The sequence below is a fragment of the Rhincodon typus genome, chromosome 8 (assembly GCF_021869965.1).
Source record: "Rhincodon typus isolate 14 chromosome 8, sRhiTyp1.1, whole genome shotgun sequence".
NCBI lineage: Eukaryota > Metazoa > Chordata > Chondrichthyes > Orectolobiformes > Rhincodontidae > Rhincodon > Rhincodon typus.
Genome location: NC_063339.1, coordinates 45,487,035 through 45,506,520, shown reverse-complemented (window position 1 = coordinate 45,506,520; position 19,486 = coordinate 45,487,035). Strand labels below are relative to the sequence as shown.

Sequence of the window (19,486 nt, the reverse complement as noted above, 5' to 3'; positions counted from 1 at the left end):
TACCGTCATCCAGGCAAGTGCTTCATTGCACTGTTTCCCTTTGTAGATGGTGGCTGGACATTGTGGTGACAGGAGATGAGTTACTTGCCTCAAAATTCCTAAACTTTGACCTGTTTCGGAAAACTGGCACAGGCATAATGGCGGCCTTTTATAATCTTTTGAATTTTAATCACATTTTTGATCTTGTGAATTTTAATCCATGAATGGAGTTAATGTTAGCTCTGCCACAGAGACCAGCATTAGTGCTAAAATTGGTGTGATTACAAAAGCAACTTGTATTTATGATGCACCTTTATCATAGTGCATCCCCAGATGATTTGCAAAAGCGTTATCAAACAAAATTTTAGAGTGAGCCAAATAGAACAGTTAAATGACTTAGAACTTGGTTTTAAAGAACTTTTAAAAGAGGAAGAGCAGCAAATAAATTTAAGAAGGAAATTCCAGGGCTTAAATCTTTGCAACTGAAGACCTAACAATACAGCCATTAAAATTGAACGTTGTGTATCATGCAAAATATCAGAAGTTTGCTTTTAGATTTTTTGTGGTTGGACCAGAGGAAAGGTTTTGCATGCCATGAGGTAACTTCACCACTCAACCATTCTTCATTATAAATCCACTTGAACCATTGACGCTGTAAAAATAATTGTTGAAGATTTGGTGTTTTTGTTTAAATCTGAATAAATTTATTCATCATAATTTAAAAGACTAATGGCCATGCTGTAAGTTTATGCTTCCTGATTACTGATTGCTGCTGGCTATTGGGAGAGCTACATTGTCGCACCTCTACCAGTTCAAATTATTTGTCAGACACAAAATTGAGACAAGTAGAGATGTGTTTTGTATACCAATAAAAGCTGCATTGAACTCAATGAAGAGCTTTTTAAAAAAAAAAAAAATAAAAATTACCAATTTATCAGTGGAAAAGCACTGCAGCCTGACATTGAAGCGGCATTGAAGCCAGGGTATTCAATCACTGAGATGGTTCTCTCAGTACAGTTAACTGGTCACGGCTGAATGATGCCCAAACAATTCTTAAGCTTATTTTAGTTTGGTAATCGTTGTAAAGGAGTTGTTTTTTTTGATCATTTTTAAAAAATGTATACTGTCACATTGTTTAGACTCTTCTTGATTCTGCTACTCTTAGTACATAGAAGACTCTGTGTAAGTAGGATGTCCTAATCTAGCCCATTTGGCTAATAGAATCATATTCATTATACTATAGTAATTGATAGTAATCCCATTAGCTGCTTTTTATTATTTTCTGAAAAAACATGGTTATCACAGGAAAGGCTTATAATTACTGCCCACCCTGATTATTCTCAAGGTGGTGAAGTTACAATCCACATGGCCAACATACTTCCACAAGTAGGGAATCCCAGGATTATGGCATTGTGATGATGAGGAATGGTAATACATTTCCAAGTGTTTGACTTGCTACAGATTTAGGAGGTAGCTTTTTTTCCCTGTCTTTACCTTCCTTATCCTTCTAGGCGACAGAGGACAAGTTTGGGATTTGTTGCTAAAATGTTTTGGTGAGCTACTGTAATGTATCTTATACCTAGTACACATTGCAGCCCTGGTGTGGGGAAATGAATCTTGTGAATGGGATGCCAGTCACACAGGCTGTTTGTCTCGGATGATGTCTCTCAACTGTTATTGGAGCTGCACATATCTATTACAGCCCTGACTTGTGTTTTGTAAATGTTGGAAAGACTTTATAGAATCACAGAACAAGTCACTTGTTGCAGAATATCCAGCCTCTGACCTGCCCTTGTAGGTAGTATGTAGTCGAACCAATTGGTTTTCTGGTCAACTATAAAGACAGCTACCGGTAAAGGTCGAATGCCTTGTGCTCGATGAAGTATCTTGATGTCATATGTGTAAAATAGCAGTGAAGTTGTTTTGTACAGAAGCATTACGCCAATCTACGAACTTCATACAAGCTTCATTTGTACACTAAATATTGAGTTATGGTCTTGTGTAACTTATTGTGTGACAAATTTTGATTGGTACTGAGATCAAATGAATGTAAACATTCAAATTATTGATCACATTCCAATGCATTGATGAATTTTTAATTTTTTTACTTGTTTATGCATGAGTATTTTGCTAACTAAGCAAGTGTGTATGTACATCTAAGTATAAATTCTGTAGTATTCCATACTTTATTATGTACTTAGTTAAACAATTTTGTGTTTTTTTTCTGTAGGCTATGGTTGGAGATGAGTGTGTGGGTGCCATTGTCTGCAAATTGGACATGCACAAGAAGATGTTCAGGAGAGGATATATAGCGATGTTAGCAGTGGATTCCAAGTACAGAAGAAAATCCATTGGTGAGATTTATATTTTCAAATTAGCAATGCAAATTTATTAAAAATTGCCATGCAACATTCTTTTCGTAAAGACTAACATGGCAGTCTTTGATATAACTTGAATGTAGCTAAGGGAGTTTGATTCATGATTGAAGTGGGTTGTTCTTCACTCAACTCCACTTGTGGCTTCTTTTCTGTCATGCATTTAGTCTCCCTCATCTGTAGCTTATTCTGGCTACCTGTAATTTATCTCATTAGCTTTGTTCTTACTGATGCACTTTGGCTCCTAATCCCCTGATGCTTGATTTTTTTAAAATCTTTGTCAAAATCTCCCTAAGGCTTTGTGCCTGTCTCTTTTCTCACTTCCAGTCTAAGAAACCTTCTCTGCAAGAATGCTGTTTCTTGAAATGCAGCCTTCTTTGCACTCACTATCCCCAAGTTTCGCAGGTAACATTTAGATTTGCAACTGCATAGGTTCCCTGCTCTCTTTCCAATCTTGACATAATTTGCCTGACTGTTCCTACCTACCCTCCTTTGCTTGCCTTTTTTTTTCTTGCATTTCTGTGAAGTTGCTTGGGATGTTTTTCAATGCTAAACATGCCATATTCAAATTTCTGTTTGCGTTTTGCCTCTCCAACTTCAGTTTCTAAAGAGATGCTAAATATCATTATTCTTGAGATGCCTTTTATCTCAGTTTGCTGAAATTCATTATATTGATATGAATAATATAAGCTTAAAAAACATAACTGTGCTTTAATGTAAGTAGCAGCAGGGACTCACATCTATTTTAAATTATTTGAATTATTTTAACCTGTCCCCCAGCTCCTGATTTTGAGTTTTCTAGATCGTGAGTAGGCTCTGTGGAGTCAGATACTGACTGACTTGTTACAGAATTTGTAGCCTCTAACATAGGACTAGACCAGTTTTTGTCAGTGATACCCTCACTCCAATGCCCAGGCTGTTTATTTGTGGGGTTTCAGTGGTGTTAACACCATTCAATGTCAAGGGTAAATCATTAGATTTGTCGTTGTCTAACACACATGTGCAGTGCAGTGTTATTTGCCACTGATCTGCCCAAGCCTGAATGTTGTCCAGATCTTGTTGCATATGGGCACTGATTACTTCAGTACCTGAGGAGTCGCAAATGGTACTGAATACTCTGCAATCATCAGGAAACATGTCCAATTCTGTCCTTGTACTGGAGGGAGGTAATTGATGAAGCAGCTGAAAGTTGTTGGGCCTAGGGCATTCCATTACCATATTTGCCGGCAGGCCTGGGTTCAAGTCCCATTTGCTTCACTATTGCTGGGTCAAAATTCTGCATCACTCTCCCTATCAGCCTTGTAGTTGTAGCTACATCTAATGGACTGCAGCAATTCAAGAAGAAGGCTCATTACCAGTCCCGTAACATCTCTGAACAGGTTAATGGAATGTATCTTCTCTGCTATGTTAGGGCTGTTGTGGCACTATAAGTGTTCCTACCTCTGGGCCAGTGGATGCAGGTTTAATTTTGGATATGAGTTACTTTTCAAGTATACTGTTAAAATGACTATATTCTATTATATTATTTTCCAGGCACAAATCTAGTGAAGAAAGCAATTTATGCCATGGTAGAAGGCGATTGTGACGAGGTACAAAATGCTGCACCTTCCAGATTGCTATATTTGGATTTCTTTGATTCACTTGCGTTAATTTTGATCTTATTAGTTTTGCATTCCCCTTACATTCCTCTCCCCTATGGATATTAATTTCTCCTGAAATTCCTCCTTCACATGACTTTGCTATTGACAATTGACTTCTTCATTGACATTCTATTATCAAATGTAACAATATCTTCTACTGTTTTCTGAAGTCCTTGTTCTAATTAACCAACAGCTAGTAAAGTTTAGTAATTGTACCGAGTCAGATTAAATTACAAATATTTAAATCAAAGTGTGAAATGGAAGGTCATCATCCTACATTGGAGTTAAAAGGCACTGAATGTGTTGTCCAAACATTCTGAAGTGTGTTTTCACTGAGTTAACTAATTATGTTTTTGTGGGTATTATCCTTAAGGGCCTATCAAGTCATATGTTGCTGCTTCCTTATAAGGAGCAGCACCAGCTTATGAAGGGAAGAAGGTGGAAGGATTCACAAAACAGTAAATTCAGAAGTAGTGAGATGAATATCAAGGCTGCGTAATTTGGGTAAAAATAACCAAAGTGGTTCGGAATAGGGGAAAGGTCTTAACAAACATAACAGTGAATTAGTAACTGAAGTGACATCACAGTAAAATTTTTAAACAGTTGACTCCAGTGTAAGTGCAAAGCGTTTGAAATAGAATAGATTAATTATAGCTCAGAGTTTGATCTAACGGCCATTATGGAAAAGTTACAGACTGAGTTGGGTGTTGCGAGTTAAATATTCCAGAATCTTTTACTTTTTAAAAAGCAATAGGCAAAGTGGAAAAGAGATTGGAGTAGGTGGTGGTGATAATCCCTCAAGGATGAGATAAAGACAGTAGTGGAAGTAATTTTTGTGTCAAGATGTAGAATCGTTTTGAGTGGAGCAAAAAAAAAAGCCAGAAGAGACAGATGGGGATTGTTGTCAGAGCCCCATTCGGTTGTTTGATACTACAACATTATAAATCGCAAAGTTAAAAGTTTTTTGTTTTAATCGTTTAGACCAGGCGATACAAATTTTCTGTAATAGTGTTGAGGATGTCTTCATGGAATCCATTCAAAACAATTGGTTCTTTCATATGATGGAGAAAACTGTTGTATGGGCTATTTTAGCTCTAGTGTTGTACAAGACGCAGGGTTAATTTTTAACTTTGTAGTAGAGGAGGGGAAAAATGATTGTAATATGGTAGAATTTATATTCAGCTAGAGTGTGACGGCTTTAAATCTGAACAAAGTAACTCAAGAAGATACAAGGGATTGTTTAGCTATAGAATGTTGGAGAACCATTAAAAGATGGTCGCACATACCAATGATAAACATTAGAAAAATTTACTTCTAATTGGCAACATATATATATTTCCATTGACAAAATAAAAATCCCAAAGAAAGTGACCATCTCTGGCTGGTAAGTAAAGTTGTAGGTAGTATCAGATTAAATAAGGGAATTATAACAAAGAAGAATAAAGTTTTGAGTTTAGAATTCAAAGGATAACCGAGAAATTACAACTTGCATTTGCTATTACAAAGCCAAATGAACCATTTAGGATATTAGAGCAAATGCCAAAAGCTTGGTCAAGGGGTAGATTTTAAGGTGTGTCATAAAGGAAGGATGAGAGAAAGTGAATTGGAGGGAATTCCAGAACTTCAGTCTTGTGCAGCAGAAGGCACTGATAAACAGACAAGCTTTTAAAATTGAGAATTCTGGAGAGGCCAGAATTAGATGAGCTGGTGTCTCAAACATTTACATCTACATCGATGAGACCAAACGGAGGCTCGGATACTGTTTTGTAGAGCATCTGCGCTCTGTACGCGACAAACACGGTCACGAGCCATTTTAACTCCCCCTCCCACTCCTTGGGTGACATGTCCATCCTGGGCCGCCTCCAGTGTCACAATGACACCACCCGGAAACTGGAGGAGCAGCACCTCATATTCTGCCTCGGGAGCCTACAGCCTGATGGCCTAAACGTGGATTTCACTAGTTTTAAAATCGCCCCACCCCTGGCCTCGTCCCATGTCCAACCCTCCCTCTTATCCCCGCCCCCTTCACCTGACACAACCTGCCCATCTTCTCTCATCTCACTGACCAATCCCCACTACTCCGTACCTACACTCAGCTATCACCATCCCACCTACCTTCCCCAGACGCACCCCTCCTCTCTGTATTTATTTCTGAGCTCCCTTCCCCCTCCCCATTTCTGAAGAAGGGTCCCGACCTGAAACATCGGCTTTCGTGCTCCTCTGATGCTGCCTGGCCTGCTGTGTTCCTGCAGCTCCACACTGTGTTATCTCTGACTCTGGCATCTGCAGTTCTTGCTATCTCAGTGCATCTTAATTGTAATGTCTAGGGTTAACAAAGACACATAAGGGTTTCAGCAAATGAAGTGAGGCAGCAGTGAAGTCAGGTGATGTCAGACATGGTCAGAAACTCATTTCAGATTTAAATATGACACTTGTGCTGTAAATGTAAAGGAATGAAATAGAACATGAGAAAAACAGATTGTAAAAGCTTCTTAAAAGTAAGAAAATAGTAAAAATAAATTTAGGTCCTTCAGTTACACCATTTAGAACACTCATGGGCAATTTCAAGAGTGACTTTCCAGAAAAATGAATAGTGGTCTCATGTGAGCTATAAACATTCCATAAGACCCCCAACTCTTCACCTCCTTTGACGGACAGTTGACAAAACTTGCAAATGAGACTTAATGTCAGAAAGTGTGAGGTCTTTCTTCTTCAATTCAAAGAAGAGCGAGATTATTTCCCAAATAGGTAGAAACTAGGAATTAAAGTGCAAATTTAGGTGTCTGTGTACCTAGATTGTTCAAAGCTAGTGGATTGTTTATTTAAAAAAAGCACTCAAATTTGCTAATGGGATTTTGGTTTTTATCATGAAGGAACTAGAATAGTCTTGTTAGATGACAAATTTCACTTCTGACAACTGCATCTTGCAAAAAGAATGAAGAAAAAGAAGAGTAGCATTTCTGTTGTGCTTTTAGTCACCACAGGAAGTCCCAAGTGCTTTACAGCCAATGAGGTAACTAGATACTATTGTAATGTAGGAAACATGGCAGCCATTTTACTAACAGCGAGGTCCAGCATCAATGTGATAGCAGGTAATCTGTGATTTTGATTTGAGCAACAAGACTGACCAGGACACACAGATAACTCCCTACTGGAATGTTCACCAGAAAGAAGTAAAAGCTAAAAAGACTAAATAATGAGGATATGCTACATAAATTTTATTATTAGTCCTTTGAGTATAACAGATTATTGGATGATTTAATCAAAATGATTGAAGTGATAAAACCATGCAACAGGATAGATGAAAAGAAAGTATCTTTTTCTCATAGGGACATAATCCTAAAATTAAAACCAGACCATTCAGAAGTGAAATCAAGAAGCATTTCTTTTTATAAATCTGATACTCTTTCCTTTCTCACTCCTCCCTCCTCAAGAATTTCAGAACTGAAATGAAAAGATTATCTTAAGTACTGGTATGAAAGGATATAAAGTAAATGAGATAAGGTACCATGATCTATTTTAATGATGAAACAGGTTCAAGGGATAAATGGTCAACACTTTGTTTATATGTTCCTTTGGGATTGAATTTTTGATGCAAGAGGTAGTCTGAATAATTGTACAGTGTTTAAACTAATAATTTGTGATTTAATCTGCATCTCTGTAGAATATATCAAGTACGACCTCTAATGCCCAATGAAATGTTCACTTGCAAATTTTTATTCTTTACAATGTTTGTAGAATTAGGAAAATAAGTAGATAAACTAAACATTGGGTATTCTAATAGATTTCTCTTTCTTTTAAAAATGTAGGTTGTCCTGGAAACTGAGATTACAAACAAATCTGCCCTGAAACTCTATGAAAATCTTGGATTTGTGAGAGACAAAAGGCTGTTCAGATATTACTTAAATGGAGTTGATGCACTGCGTCTTAAACTGTGGCTACGTTAGAGAACTATAAAGAACGAGTTCAAAGTGAGTCCTTTTAGCATGCAGTGCAATTTTAAAGAATTGCTTTGCAGCAGGACTCTTGATTTCCATGCAGCTCTTATCTGTCTGTGTCTCATTGAGTGTCACATACATTTGTTGCACTATGGCATGGCGCAGTTGTGCTAATAAAAAAGTGGAATTTTTTTCTTTAAAAATTGTCAAAATATTCATGGATGAATTGTGGTACCAGAAAGAGGAACAGTTGTCCTGAGATGCATCATTTCAGTGAAGTGTGAGGAAAGAAACGAAATTGCATGTCATTTGCAGTAGACAACATCTCAAATGACTTATTGGGGAAAAATGTTTTGTGGCTTCCAGAAAGCTTGTATGTTGAGATTTCTTCATGGACTGCACCAACGTTTCAAACAGAAATTTGCCAGATTAAATACTGAACTCCTCAAAGGGTGTTGATTCTGTTATTCAGAATTTTATTTTTCATATTAAATTTTCCAGTTAATGATTCTTCAGTGACAGAAGAAAGCACATGTTAGAAGTTGTGGGTGTCTGAGCTTGACAACAAAATAACATTGCGCAGCCAGTGCCTGTAGAGATCCGCATATATGTCTCATTCCTAGTTTGACTGCATGCTTTCTTTTCCCAGACAATCTTGGCAACAACGCTTTTACCTTTATTCGAACTATGATTTTGATTGGCAGTGACTCCACTTTTTTGATAAGGATTTTTTTCTCTCTCTCTCAAGCCAAAGCAAAGCTGTTTTTGCTTTGGGAGGTATCTGGCAATTGTTTTAAGAGAAATGGGATTTTTTTGTTTTGGAAATATGTATAGTAGCTGTTGTTCCTAAAATGCTTAGTACACAGCTACGTTTGCTGATTCTATATAATGCACCTTTCTGGTTTAAATTGAGTTTTTTTTAATGTGGCAGATTGAACGTTTATGTATGATTTTAACCAAAAATCTATTTAGATTCTTGGAAGCTGTGAAAGGCTGGATTTTAAAAATGAGTGGGACACATTTTATTGTCCATTTAAGTATGCAAGCAGGTTAGCTGCAGGATCCTGACCCATCTGGTGCAAAAGTTTAGCCATTTCTAAAGCAAATTATAAATTCTAAGTGCATATTGCTTAATTTCAGTTCAATATCTTTATGCTTTCTGCAGCTAAACTCTTTCCTTTGGAGTTGATGAATGCTTTCACCCTCGAATACATGAGTTACTTGGGACTGTACTGCTTCACATGGTTCAAAGTCACTTAATCTGTCTTATTTCTCAAAGGGTAAATGAGCACTGAGCAATGAATTTGATACTTTCATCAGTTTACAAGTACAAAGCATCAGATGGAGATTGGGTACAGAGCTAACTTTATTGAATAAAACCTTGGGTTTAAATAAACCAACTTGATTACTTTGCCATACAGTTTAACTGGAGTTAAGGGTAGTAAATGAGATTGGGCAGCTGTTCAGTATCCGATTCATTTCTATGTTGAATGATTGGGACTTCAATTTAGTCAGTAAATTTTGCTGAATTTCACTGCTGTCCCTCTACTTCTCTCCAAATGAGCAGGACAAAAGCTACAGGAAAGGGTTAAATGGAAATTGCAATGTTTGTAACTTTGTAAGATGCAGTAAAATAAAGTGAAAAGTGGTTTTAAGAGACTGCAATTGTGGTGTAAAAAAAATTATAATATTTTTGATAGAATTCATGCCATATCACATCAACAACCAAGTATTATCCCAATAATTTCCCATGTTAGAATGCAAAATCAAATCTGTTTGATTTCATTAAAATTTTCAAAGGAAAATTTAAAATGACTGCAGAATCTCAGATTGTGAAATGATATGCTAAACAACAATTTCAGGTTTTATTGTACATCTTCTGAGAATGTGACATTTACCAAATGTGCCCATAGAGTAAAGTTCAATGTGAAACTCTATCTGGTAGTTTTTTTTTATGGAGCAGAATTTTGCTTTCGACTAGTGTTCCTTACACAGTTACCTCTCACCACAAAACTGCATGGAACAGCAGTCATTTGTATAACTGGCTACGTTCATTGAAAACCATATGAAATCACTCTTCCACCATAGAACTACTTCATTCAATATTTCTAAATATCCTCAAGTATGACATATTTCATTGCAACTTAAAATTGTAAAGTTGCTAAAGGCAGGAAAGTGGAGGTGAACTGTTTATCAGTGTTTGCCTCTCTATTGTTTAATTGTTGTACTGTGCAGTATGTACATAAGCTATAAAGTACATTTTTAATAGAAAATCTTATGAATTTTTGGCAATAAATAACTCCCATACCTCAATACTATTGGATATTATAATGCTCAACTTTGACATTTCTGCACTGAGAATTTTAGGAAATGGTTTCCATGGGAACATATTCATTTGCATAGACTTTTTAAATTTATGCACACTATTCAGGCACAATCTCTGTAACCTATAACCTTTTGAGATAGTGACACTCTAATCCAAAAAGAAACCACCTATATTTAAATCACTGTAGCCGGCGGCTGAGTTTTGAGCTGTCGAGGCCCCAAGTGCCCTCCACATTTCTGCCTATCTATCTTGTATTTTTCCTTTAAAGATACCTAGTCCTTTGACTCTAATATTGCCTTATCTATCTCAGTGCTATATTTTGTTGTCTAATGGCTCTGTGAAGCACTTTATTACATTCAGGGCACTATATTATAAGTTGCTGAATTAGAATTTTGTAATCATATGACATAGGATGAGGCCATGCCACCCATTTTGACTTTTTTGAAATATAGGATCCATACAGTGTGAAAGCAGGCTCCAAACCAACCCTATGAAGTGTATCCCACCCAGACCAACATCCCTGCCATATCCCTGTAACCCTTTATTTCCCATGGCCACGCCACCTAGCCTGGACACTATGGGCAATTTGGCACAGCCTAACCTGCACAACTTTGAACTGTGGGAGGAAACAGACCACCCAGAGGAACCCCCATGCAGTTACAAGAAGAATGTTTGTGTGGAATTTGCACAGTCACCTGACTGTGGAATCAAACTCTGGTACCTGGTGCTGTGAAACACTGAGCCACCACGTAGAGTCAGCTTGTCCTACACTCTCTTTCCTCCCCTCCTCCTCCTCCCTCCCTTCCCTATATTGCTGGAACTACTTTTTTCCCCCCACATTCTATGTTTCCAATTCCATTTTAGCCCCTGTATCTTCTTGGTGACTCAAAGGGCTTAATATCTGCCTTAAAGTGAGCACAATTGATTTGAGCACAATAGGGACTTAGAATGAGGCTTAAACAGTGAATTATAAATGTTTGGCATAACTTCATTGCCTTTGAGCAATATGTCTCTTTGAAAATTGTACCATCTAATTCATACTATCTGTCCTCATTGTTATTCCTACCAAACATTGCATTAAATTTCATCAATCATGTGGTCTGCCATGGGTATTCTATCCATACCCTTGTGTTATTATCTTCATCACTGCATGCTTACTATATTCCCATGCTTTGTGCAAACTTTGGTTTTGGTACATAAGATTTCAATGTCATTAATTTTAATATTAAACGCAGCAGTGCTCAATACTAACCCCTTGGAAACATGACTGGTGCTTCCTTTCAGTTTAAAAAGAACACTTCACCAGTACTGTCTGCTTTTTTGTTCCTCAATCTTTCATATTCACACAGCTATTGTTCCTTTTAAACTGGAGATGTGTTGATGAAGCATTTGAAAGTTAATAAGGACTCATTGCTTAAGTAACAGAGGAGTTGCCCTTCCTACCAAAAACAGGGCATTTAATTCTGCTGAAGTAAATTATTTCTCAACTTTCAAGTTCCTGAACAATGAGTTATTTCTTCCTACAGTTGGAAATGCATATTTTAGAGAGAAGTGTAAAAAGAGCCTTGTGTATTTGCATTGGTAGAAGCTAATCGTTTGTGCAGATGAGGTTAAGTTTCGGGGACACTTTTAGTGCAAAACAAAATGCAAATTAAATTTCCTATGTTACTGTAGTGACTACACTCAACTCCTTTAGTGCCTGGAGAGAATTTTTTAACAGTGCAGAAATGTTTGAAGACAGGAGAAGCTTATGGAAGAAATCAGTATTATTTCACTTTGGATTGTGTTCTTAATTCATAGGGTGAGGAGCTAGATAGTGATCCAAGAGACTTGTTTAATTCTGCTTCAACAAATGAGAGATGGTGGGAATGTAGGTGATGAATTGTACTTTTTTTTTTAAAAAAAATTGAGATCACAACTGTATTGCAGTGAAATCGGGCTTACGGTTCAGGATCTATAACTAAAGCACTAAAAATCCATACTAATGGGTGAGCCGAGTCATCTCAATGCAAATTAGGAATGTCTAAACGAAAAGACGTTGGTTAATATAGTGTCACTACTTTGTCACTCAACATATTGGGAGTCTACGTGAAGCAGTTCTGTAAGTGACCAAGTTACTGAAGTCTAGGTAACTGAACCTTTGGGTATTATAAGCACTAATGGTATCTGCTATTAAAATTTTTCATCAAGGCAGTCTTTATTTCTGAATATAAAACATTGGGCTAAAATGTAGCCTGGACTGACCACCTGCCCTCTGGTTTCTCACGGGCAAGCTGTGCTCAAATACAGCTCGACAACTAAATTATGAATTTATATTGACACTAATATTGTGGTGTTTTAATTTCACTGCCTCTTGTGTGTTGCACAGCTTATTTCTTTGCAGCTTATATAAATTGCAAATCTGTTGTGCATGTGTTTAAATCATGTTCCAAGGTCATAATTCTTCAACTGATGTAAGGAATTGGATGGACACACTTTACCGGTACTATTCTCCATCGCATTATTTTGCAAAGCCAGCTATCAGACATTAAATCCTTATCTCAATGGTAAAGAAAGTGTATGGAAAAGATTCAATTGTGTTTGTTGTCAAGTTATGTTGTCTGAAGATATGGAAAAGCACTATGTATCTTCTGGATTCTATGCCACAGTGCATATGAGTACTTAAAAATACTAAGATACAATTCTCTATTGTGGATGAACTAATTTGTTGGATTTTTGAAGGGTTGCATTTGAGCATGCTGCACAATGAAATGTCTCATCAACTCACAAGTGGCATCACCTCTGTGTCCTCTCAGATTACAGGCTTTCGTTTTATTTTGCTTTCTTGGTGCAAGGTAAACTGCACCCAATTATTCTAACAATTCCTTATTTTTTGAAGTATCAATTCTTGAAGCTCGTTTTAAGAGAGTTAAGAATTTGATTGGAAAATACCTAGATTATCTGATGAACAAAAGAAATTGCTGATGGCAGCTCAGCATGTATTAAGATTTTCATTTTAAATGTAACTTTATTATTTAAAGTTAGTAGAATAATAAAGTAATAATACTTCAATAAAGTAACCAAGTCACTTGAAACCTTTTAATATTTGTAGTTTGTTTATAGTGCTATATATCAATCTTCTGGGTTTTGTATGAATAATTATCAATCCTTAGTATCATTATGCTTGAGATTTTAGCTGTTCAGTGGAACAGTTGTACTGTGTTTATTTGTGATATGGATTTAAATTTTTCTAATTTTAAACGTCAAAGATAAGGTCACCATTGTCTTAGCAGACCAGAAGGCTGCTCTATTATTAGAGAGAGAGAGAGAGAGAGAGACAACTTAAATCTTAAAAACTGAAAGAACTGCAGATGCTAGAAATCAGGAACAAAAACAGAAGTTGCTGGAAATCTCAGCAGGTCTGACAGCATGTGAAGAGAAATCAGAGCTAATGTTTCGGGTACAATGACCCTTCCTCAGAACCAGCAATTTCTTCTGTTTTTGTTTATGACCACTTAAAGCTTGCTTTGTTTTGAAACTTGTGATGGTTAAACAAAAATTGGGTGTTTTTTTTTAAAAATGCCCACAGAATGCCAGTTAGTGCATTTCGTTATTTTCTCAATGATATGATTTTTTCCTGTTCCGTTTTTAATTCTTAGAGGGCATCATGAAAAAGGCACACAGGCGATGCTTAAATTATACGTAATCTTTCAGTTATGTTGCGCAATGCAATGTATTTCAATGCTACTATTTTGTTTAAGTGGCAATGAATTGCAATGTTTTGAAGTATCCCTGAAAGCCAAATAAACTACAAAACCCATTAGGTGCAGAACAGATAAATTTTATAGGACATGTTATTTTTCTGTTATTTGTCGAAGCTGGAAGAAAAAAATCAAACACCTGTGGAGCATTAGGGTCAGGTTTAGGAACACTCAGGAGTACAAATTGTGTTTTATAAGATGCCATAACAAAGCACAATTGGTAAATAATACAACAGAGTGGCGCTGTGGTACTGTCCGTACACCTCAACTGAGAGGCCTGGATTCAAGTCCCACCTGCTCCAGAGATGTGCAATAACATCCCTGAACTGGTTGATTAGAAAAATAGTGTAAATACTCTGCAAGAGATTTTTTATTTGTAGACATGCAGATGATTGTAACAAGTTGTGTTGACATCAATGTTTTCTTCAAGCAAAAATAAATATTCCATAACATAATGTCCATAATTTAAAGTTTGGGCAAAGATCTGTAGCTCGGGTTGTGGATGAGGTTGTTGACTTGCTCGCCGAGCTGGCTTGTTTTCGTTCAGACGTTTCATCACCATGCTAGATGACATCGTCGGTGCAGCCTCTGATGAAGCGATATTGTTCTACTCCACTTGGAATTTATACTGTCTGGTCCGTTATGGTGAATACTGTCATTTCTAGTTTTGATCTGTATGGGTTTGTATATGGAGTCCAATTCTATATGTTTTTTGATTGAAGTATGGGTGGAGAACCACGCATCTAGGAATTCCTGTGCATGTCTGTTTGACTTGGGCTACTATGATTACTTTTTCCCAGTTAAATTGATGGCCTTCATTGTCAGAAAGCACCGATATTAAGGAGAGTGTGTCATGCCGTTTTGTTGCTAGCTGATGATCGCTAGTTTCCTTCCTGTCTGTCTGATGTAATGTTTGTGGCAGTCGTTGCATGGTATGTAGAATTAGAAGAGACCCACCACCTCATCAACAGCATATTCACAAAGATTAAATTCACAAGGGAAGAAGAAAACAACAATCCACTTCTGGTTCTGGATGTTAAAGTAGAGCAATTGACAAACAGGGAGTTCCAAACTTCAGTATACAGAAAAGCAACCCATAGGGATCAAATCCTCAACTTGCACAACGTCCACAAACAAAGTTGTATTAGGACACTATTTAAATGGGCCAGGACACACCACAAGATTCCATAACTATGCAGGAAAGAGGAAGAACACATATACAAGATCCTCGCTTTTTAAACGGATATCCCTGCAACTTCATCCACAGATGCCTACAAAACAGACAACAACAGAAGGACACAGTACGACCTAACACACTTACCACACTACCCTACATCAAGAACATAGCGGAACTGACAGCAAGACTCCTAAGACCACTAGGAATCATGGTGGCCCGCAAGCTACAGCCACTCTACAACAAACACTTACAAGGATTAAACAGCCCATTTCCACAACATGCCTAACCAACGTGGCTTACAAAATACCATGCAATGACTGCCACAAACGTTACATCGGACAGACAGGAAGGAAACTAGCCATCAGAATACATGAACATCAGCTGGCAGCAAAACGGCACGATGAACTCTCCTTAATATCTGTACATTCAGACAATGAAGGCCATCAATTTAACTAAGACAAAGTAACCATAGTAGCCCAAGCCAAACATAGACACACGCGGGAATTCCTAGAGGCATGGTTCTCCACCCATACTTCGATCAACAAACATATAGAATTGGACCCCATATACAAACCCATACAGATCAAAACCGGAAACGATACTACTCGCCATAACGCACCGGACAGTATAAATTCCAAGCACAGTAGAATAACATCGCTTCATCAGAGGCTGCACTGATGATGTCACCTAGCATGGTGACAAAATGTTTAAACAAAAACAAGCTAGCTTGGCGAGCAAATCAACAACCTCATAAAGTCCATCAACCTTCGCTCTGTATTTGTAGTTCAGTATTTAAGATTACACAGCCTGAACAGAACTTAGAGCAGCAGATTAGCTCAAAATTGTGCTGCCTCCAGAAACCTATCACTTTGCTGCTAGTGTTCTGTAGAATCTTTGGTCTGTAAAAAAACAAATGATGGAAATGGGGAAGAAAGTGGAGATGAGGTTGATGATCAATCGCAGCCTTATTGTGCAGCAGGTTCAAGGAGCTGAATTACCTATTCCTTTTTCTCTAAGTTTTTTTTTCAAATTGATCTGAAATGTGAGGTACAGCTGTAGTAACTGTTGGACCTGATACAATCACACATACGTAGATTGCATTGGGTTTCAGTTTCTCATCTTGCAACTTCTGAAGAATAAATGCCTTTTCTTGGGCTTAGAGCAGTAAATGTTCCGTCTTATTTGGATTCTTTTTTACTGATGGCTGCAAGAACTGGATGGGCAGGAGTACAACCTGTTCTTGTTTGTCGAAGAAAAGGCTTTGTCTATCAAATCATCCATTAGTCATTTGGTAGTACAGACCTTGGCTGGACAGCTGGATTGCTATGCCGAATGATGCCAACAATGTGGTCTGAGGTCACCATGAAGTATTCTTCTCAACCTCTCCATTCATCTGAGGTGTGGTGGCCCTCGGGTTAAACCACCATCAGTCGTTTCTCTTTAATACGAGAGCAGGCCTGTGATCTGCTAAGACTATGGCAACTTTACATTTACAGACTTTGAGTAATGCTGAGAAAAGACACATTTTGCTGAAGCATAACATCTTATACTCAGACCAATTTGCAATAATATTAATTCAAGGAAACGAACAACATTTATACTGCATCAAAGGAAAATCTATAGAGAATGATTACTCAGGGTATTTTCCTGGGAAATTAGCAAATGACTGCCACCTTTGTTAAATTTGTTGTGCTGATTTAACTCAACCAAGTAGCAGGGTACCACAACTTAAATTATGCAGAATACATTAACAGTGCTGGATGGTATTTTTTAAGAAATCAAAATACAAATAGTTTGATAGGTCAATGCTAATTATCCTCATACACTCATCATTTTGTTTCTCTTTGTAGTTGCACACTAACATAACAGTTTCCCTCTGGTAAGACAAAGAAATGTAGATCATGTCATTTTACATGGAGCAGTGATTCAAGTAGATGGATCCACAGAATACAGTTCTCTCCTGATATTTTAAGATTGATTTTACCAGCAAAGATTTTAATGAGTTATTTGAATTGAGCATTGTGAATAATTCAATACTTACAGCTATGAAAATACCATCATTTGAATTGAGCTTTAGTGGTATGTAGTTGCAATCAGCCTCCATCCTGAAGCTGTGTTTGACATTTTCCAAAATATTATATACTATTATAGGCTTTCTATTGTGATCATTGGCTATAATTTTATGCAACATGTCCACTTGTCAATAAAGGTGATCTTGGATTTTAAGGGAATGATCGTTGTTTCTTTTAATTTATTCACAGGATGTGGGTGTCACTGTCTAGGCCAGTATTTATTGTCTGTCCAAATTTGTTAAGAATCAACCAGATCTGGAGTTACATGTAGGCCAGATCAGGTAAAATGTTAGATTTCCTTCCCTAAACGGCATTGTGAACTAGATGGATTTTTATGACAATTGACTGTAGTTGCATGGTCATCAGGCCAACTCCTTTCTTCCAGATTTTTGCTGAATTCAAATTTCACTATCTGCTATGGTGGGATTCAAACTCATGTTCTCCATAACATTGGCTCTGTATTGCCACCCAAACCCTTCCCATTCCCTATCACCTCCACCTTTTCACAGTCCTCTGTTTACAGAGTTTGAGAGTATAATTTGCTAGTTGGTTTGAGTAGTTTGAATGAAATGGAGAACTTCTTTGCACACACACTTTCTTTTGTAATTTTTCACCCTGCCTAAACACACAATTTATTTTCTTTTTGGTTGAACGCTTTTTCTTCAGTTTTGTGGAATTAATAAGGCAAAAAAGGGAGAAAAATATGCTGAACCAAAGTGGGTATGAAGAGTGATCAAAAGGTTAGTCCGTGGTGGGTTTTATGAAGTGTTTGTGGGACATGATCGCCTAGTGTTATTATCACTAGGCTATTAATTGTGAGACCCAAGTAATATTCTGGGGACCCAGGTTTGAATCTCTCAATGGCAGACGGTGGAATTTCAATTCAATAAAACACCAGTGATGCCGATGAAACCATTGTCAATTTGTCAGGAAAAGCCCATCTGGTTCACTCATGTCCTTTAGGGAAAGAAACTGCTACATTTTTCTAGCCTGGCCTGGCCTATATGTGAGTCCAGAATCACAGCAATGTGATTGACTCTGACTCTGAGCTGCCCTCTGGACAGTTAATGACAGGCAATAAATGCTCGCCTTAGCCAGTGATACACACATCCCATAAACATATTTTTAAAAAGGAGTAAAAGCATGGGTTTGGGGAAAATATTCCAGCAAAAGTGTTCTGAGCAACTGAAAGCACAGTCAAAAATGATAGGTTGTACGAAGTTATATACTAATTGCCAACATTGAAAATAAAGATTTGGGCATTGGTTGACAAATGATATAGAAATGGGGAGTGGTATGCCCATGAAGGAATTTAAATACAAAATGAAAGTTTTTAACCTGGAACTGGGAACAAATGTCAGCAAGAATAGATGAGAAATGAATAAAACTGAATAAGATATGCATAGCAGTGTTTTGGATAGGCTGGAATTTAGAAGATGAGAGGCTAGCCATGAATGCTTTGGAATAGTGCAGTTCGGAGTTGATCAGTATGAATGATGAGCTATATTATGGTAGTGGAAGTAGTTTTTATGACAGGGAGATCACTGAATAATGGGTGTGAAGCATTATTTTCCCCTCCTAAATTATTATCGCATTCTGCAATTCAGTGGTTGTCTTGAACATCACTCTGAAGATCAAATTCCTAATCAATGTGCCTCAGGATTGAATTCTGATCATTTTAGTCATTGCCACCTTACATCACTCTGAAGATCAAATTCCTCATCAATGTGCCTCAGGATTGAATTCTGATCATTTTAGTCATTGCCACCTTACTGCCATATTAACAAGATTAGCAATGGTGACTGGGGAGAAACCTTTTACCTTCCTGCTCTCATCACATCTGGAACAATGTTTAGTAACCAAGCTTCAGGACAATATTGGCATAAGTTGCAGGTACCTTGGAGGGGTTGGGTCTCAGGAGTTTATTTAATGAGGAAGCTTAGACCCCTCTTAACTGATGGATGATGTTTTCACTACTGTGATTAATCGGGGTAGTAGGAACTGCCGATGCTGGAGTCTGAGATAACAAGGTGTGGAGCTGGATGAACAGAGCAGGCCAAGCAGCATCAGAGGAGCAGGAAAGCTGATGTTTTGGGTCAGGACCCTTCTTCAGAAAAATGATTTTAAAAATATTCAGATTATTAGTCTGTTGTTTGGAGGGTATTAACCCTGTTAGACTCTCTATTGCAGATAAAGAGGAGTCCTTCTATCTGTCAAATTGGAAGTTGCTGTTTCAAGC

The 19,486-nt window shown here is 37.4% G+C and overlaps 1 protein-coding gene across 1 annotated transcript; it reads left to right on the top strand.

Annotated features, from left to right (window-relative positions):
- Nucleotides 1-1,976: 1,976 nt before the first annotated feature.
- Nucleotides 1,977-9,591, top strand: LOC109927851 (N-alpha-acetyltransferase 30, NatC catalytic subunit). The gene is made up of 3 exons (XM_020527886.2): nt 1,977-2,333; nt 3,888-3,943; nt 7,804-9,591. Exons 1-3 carry the CDS (start codon nt 2,213-2,215, stop codon nt 7,939-7,941), a joined length of 315 nt encoding a protein of 104 aa, XP_020383475.2. The 5' UTR covers nt 1,977-2,212; the 3' UTR covers nt 7,942-9,591.
- The last annotated feature ends 9,895 nt before the right edge of the window (nt 9,592-19,486 follow it).

Excerpts from the sequence above, each read along its gene's own strand:
- LOC109927851 (XM_020527886.2), top strand. The coding sequence starts at position 2,213 with ATGGTTGGAGATGAGTGTGTGGGTGCCATTGTCTGCAAATTGGACATG. Across the intron at positions 2,334-3,887 it reads GTACAGAAGAAAATCCATTG|GCACAAATCTAGTGAAGAAA; the intron begins GTGAGATTTATA and ends ATTATTTTCCAG. Across the intron at positions 3,944-7,803 it reads TAGAAGGCGATTGTGACGAG|GTTGTCCTGGAAACTGAGAT; the intron begins GTACAAAATGCT and ends TTAAAAATGTAG.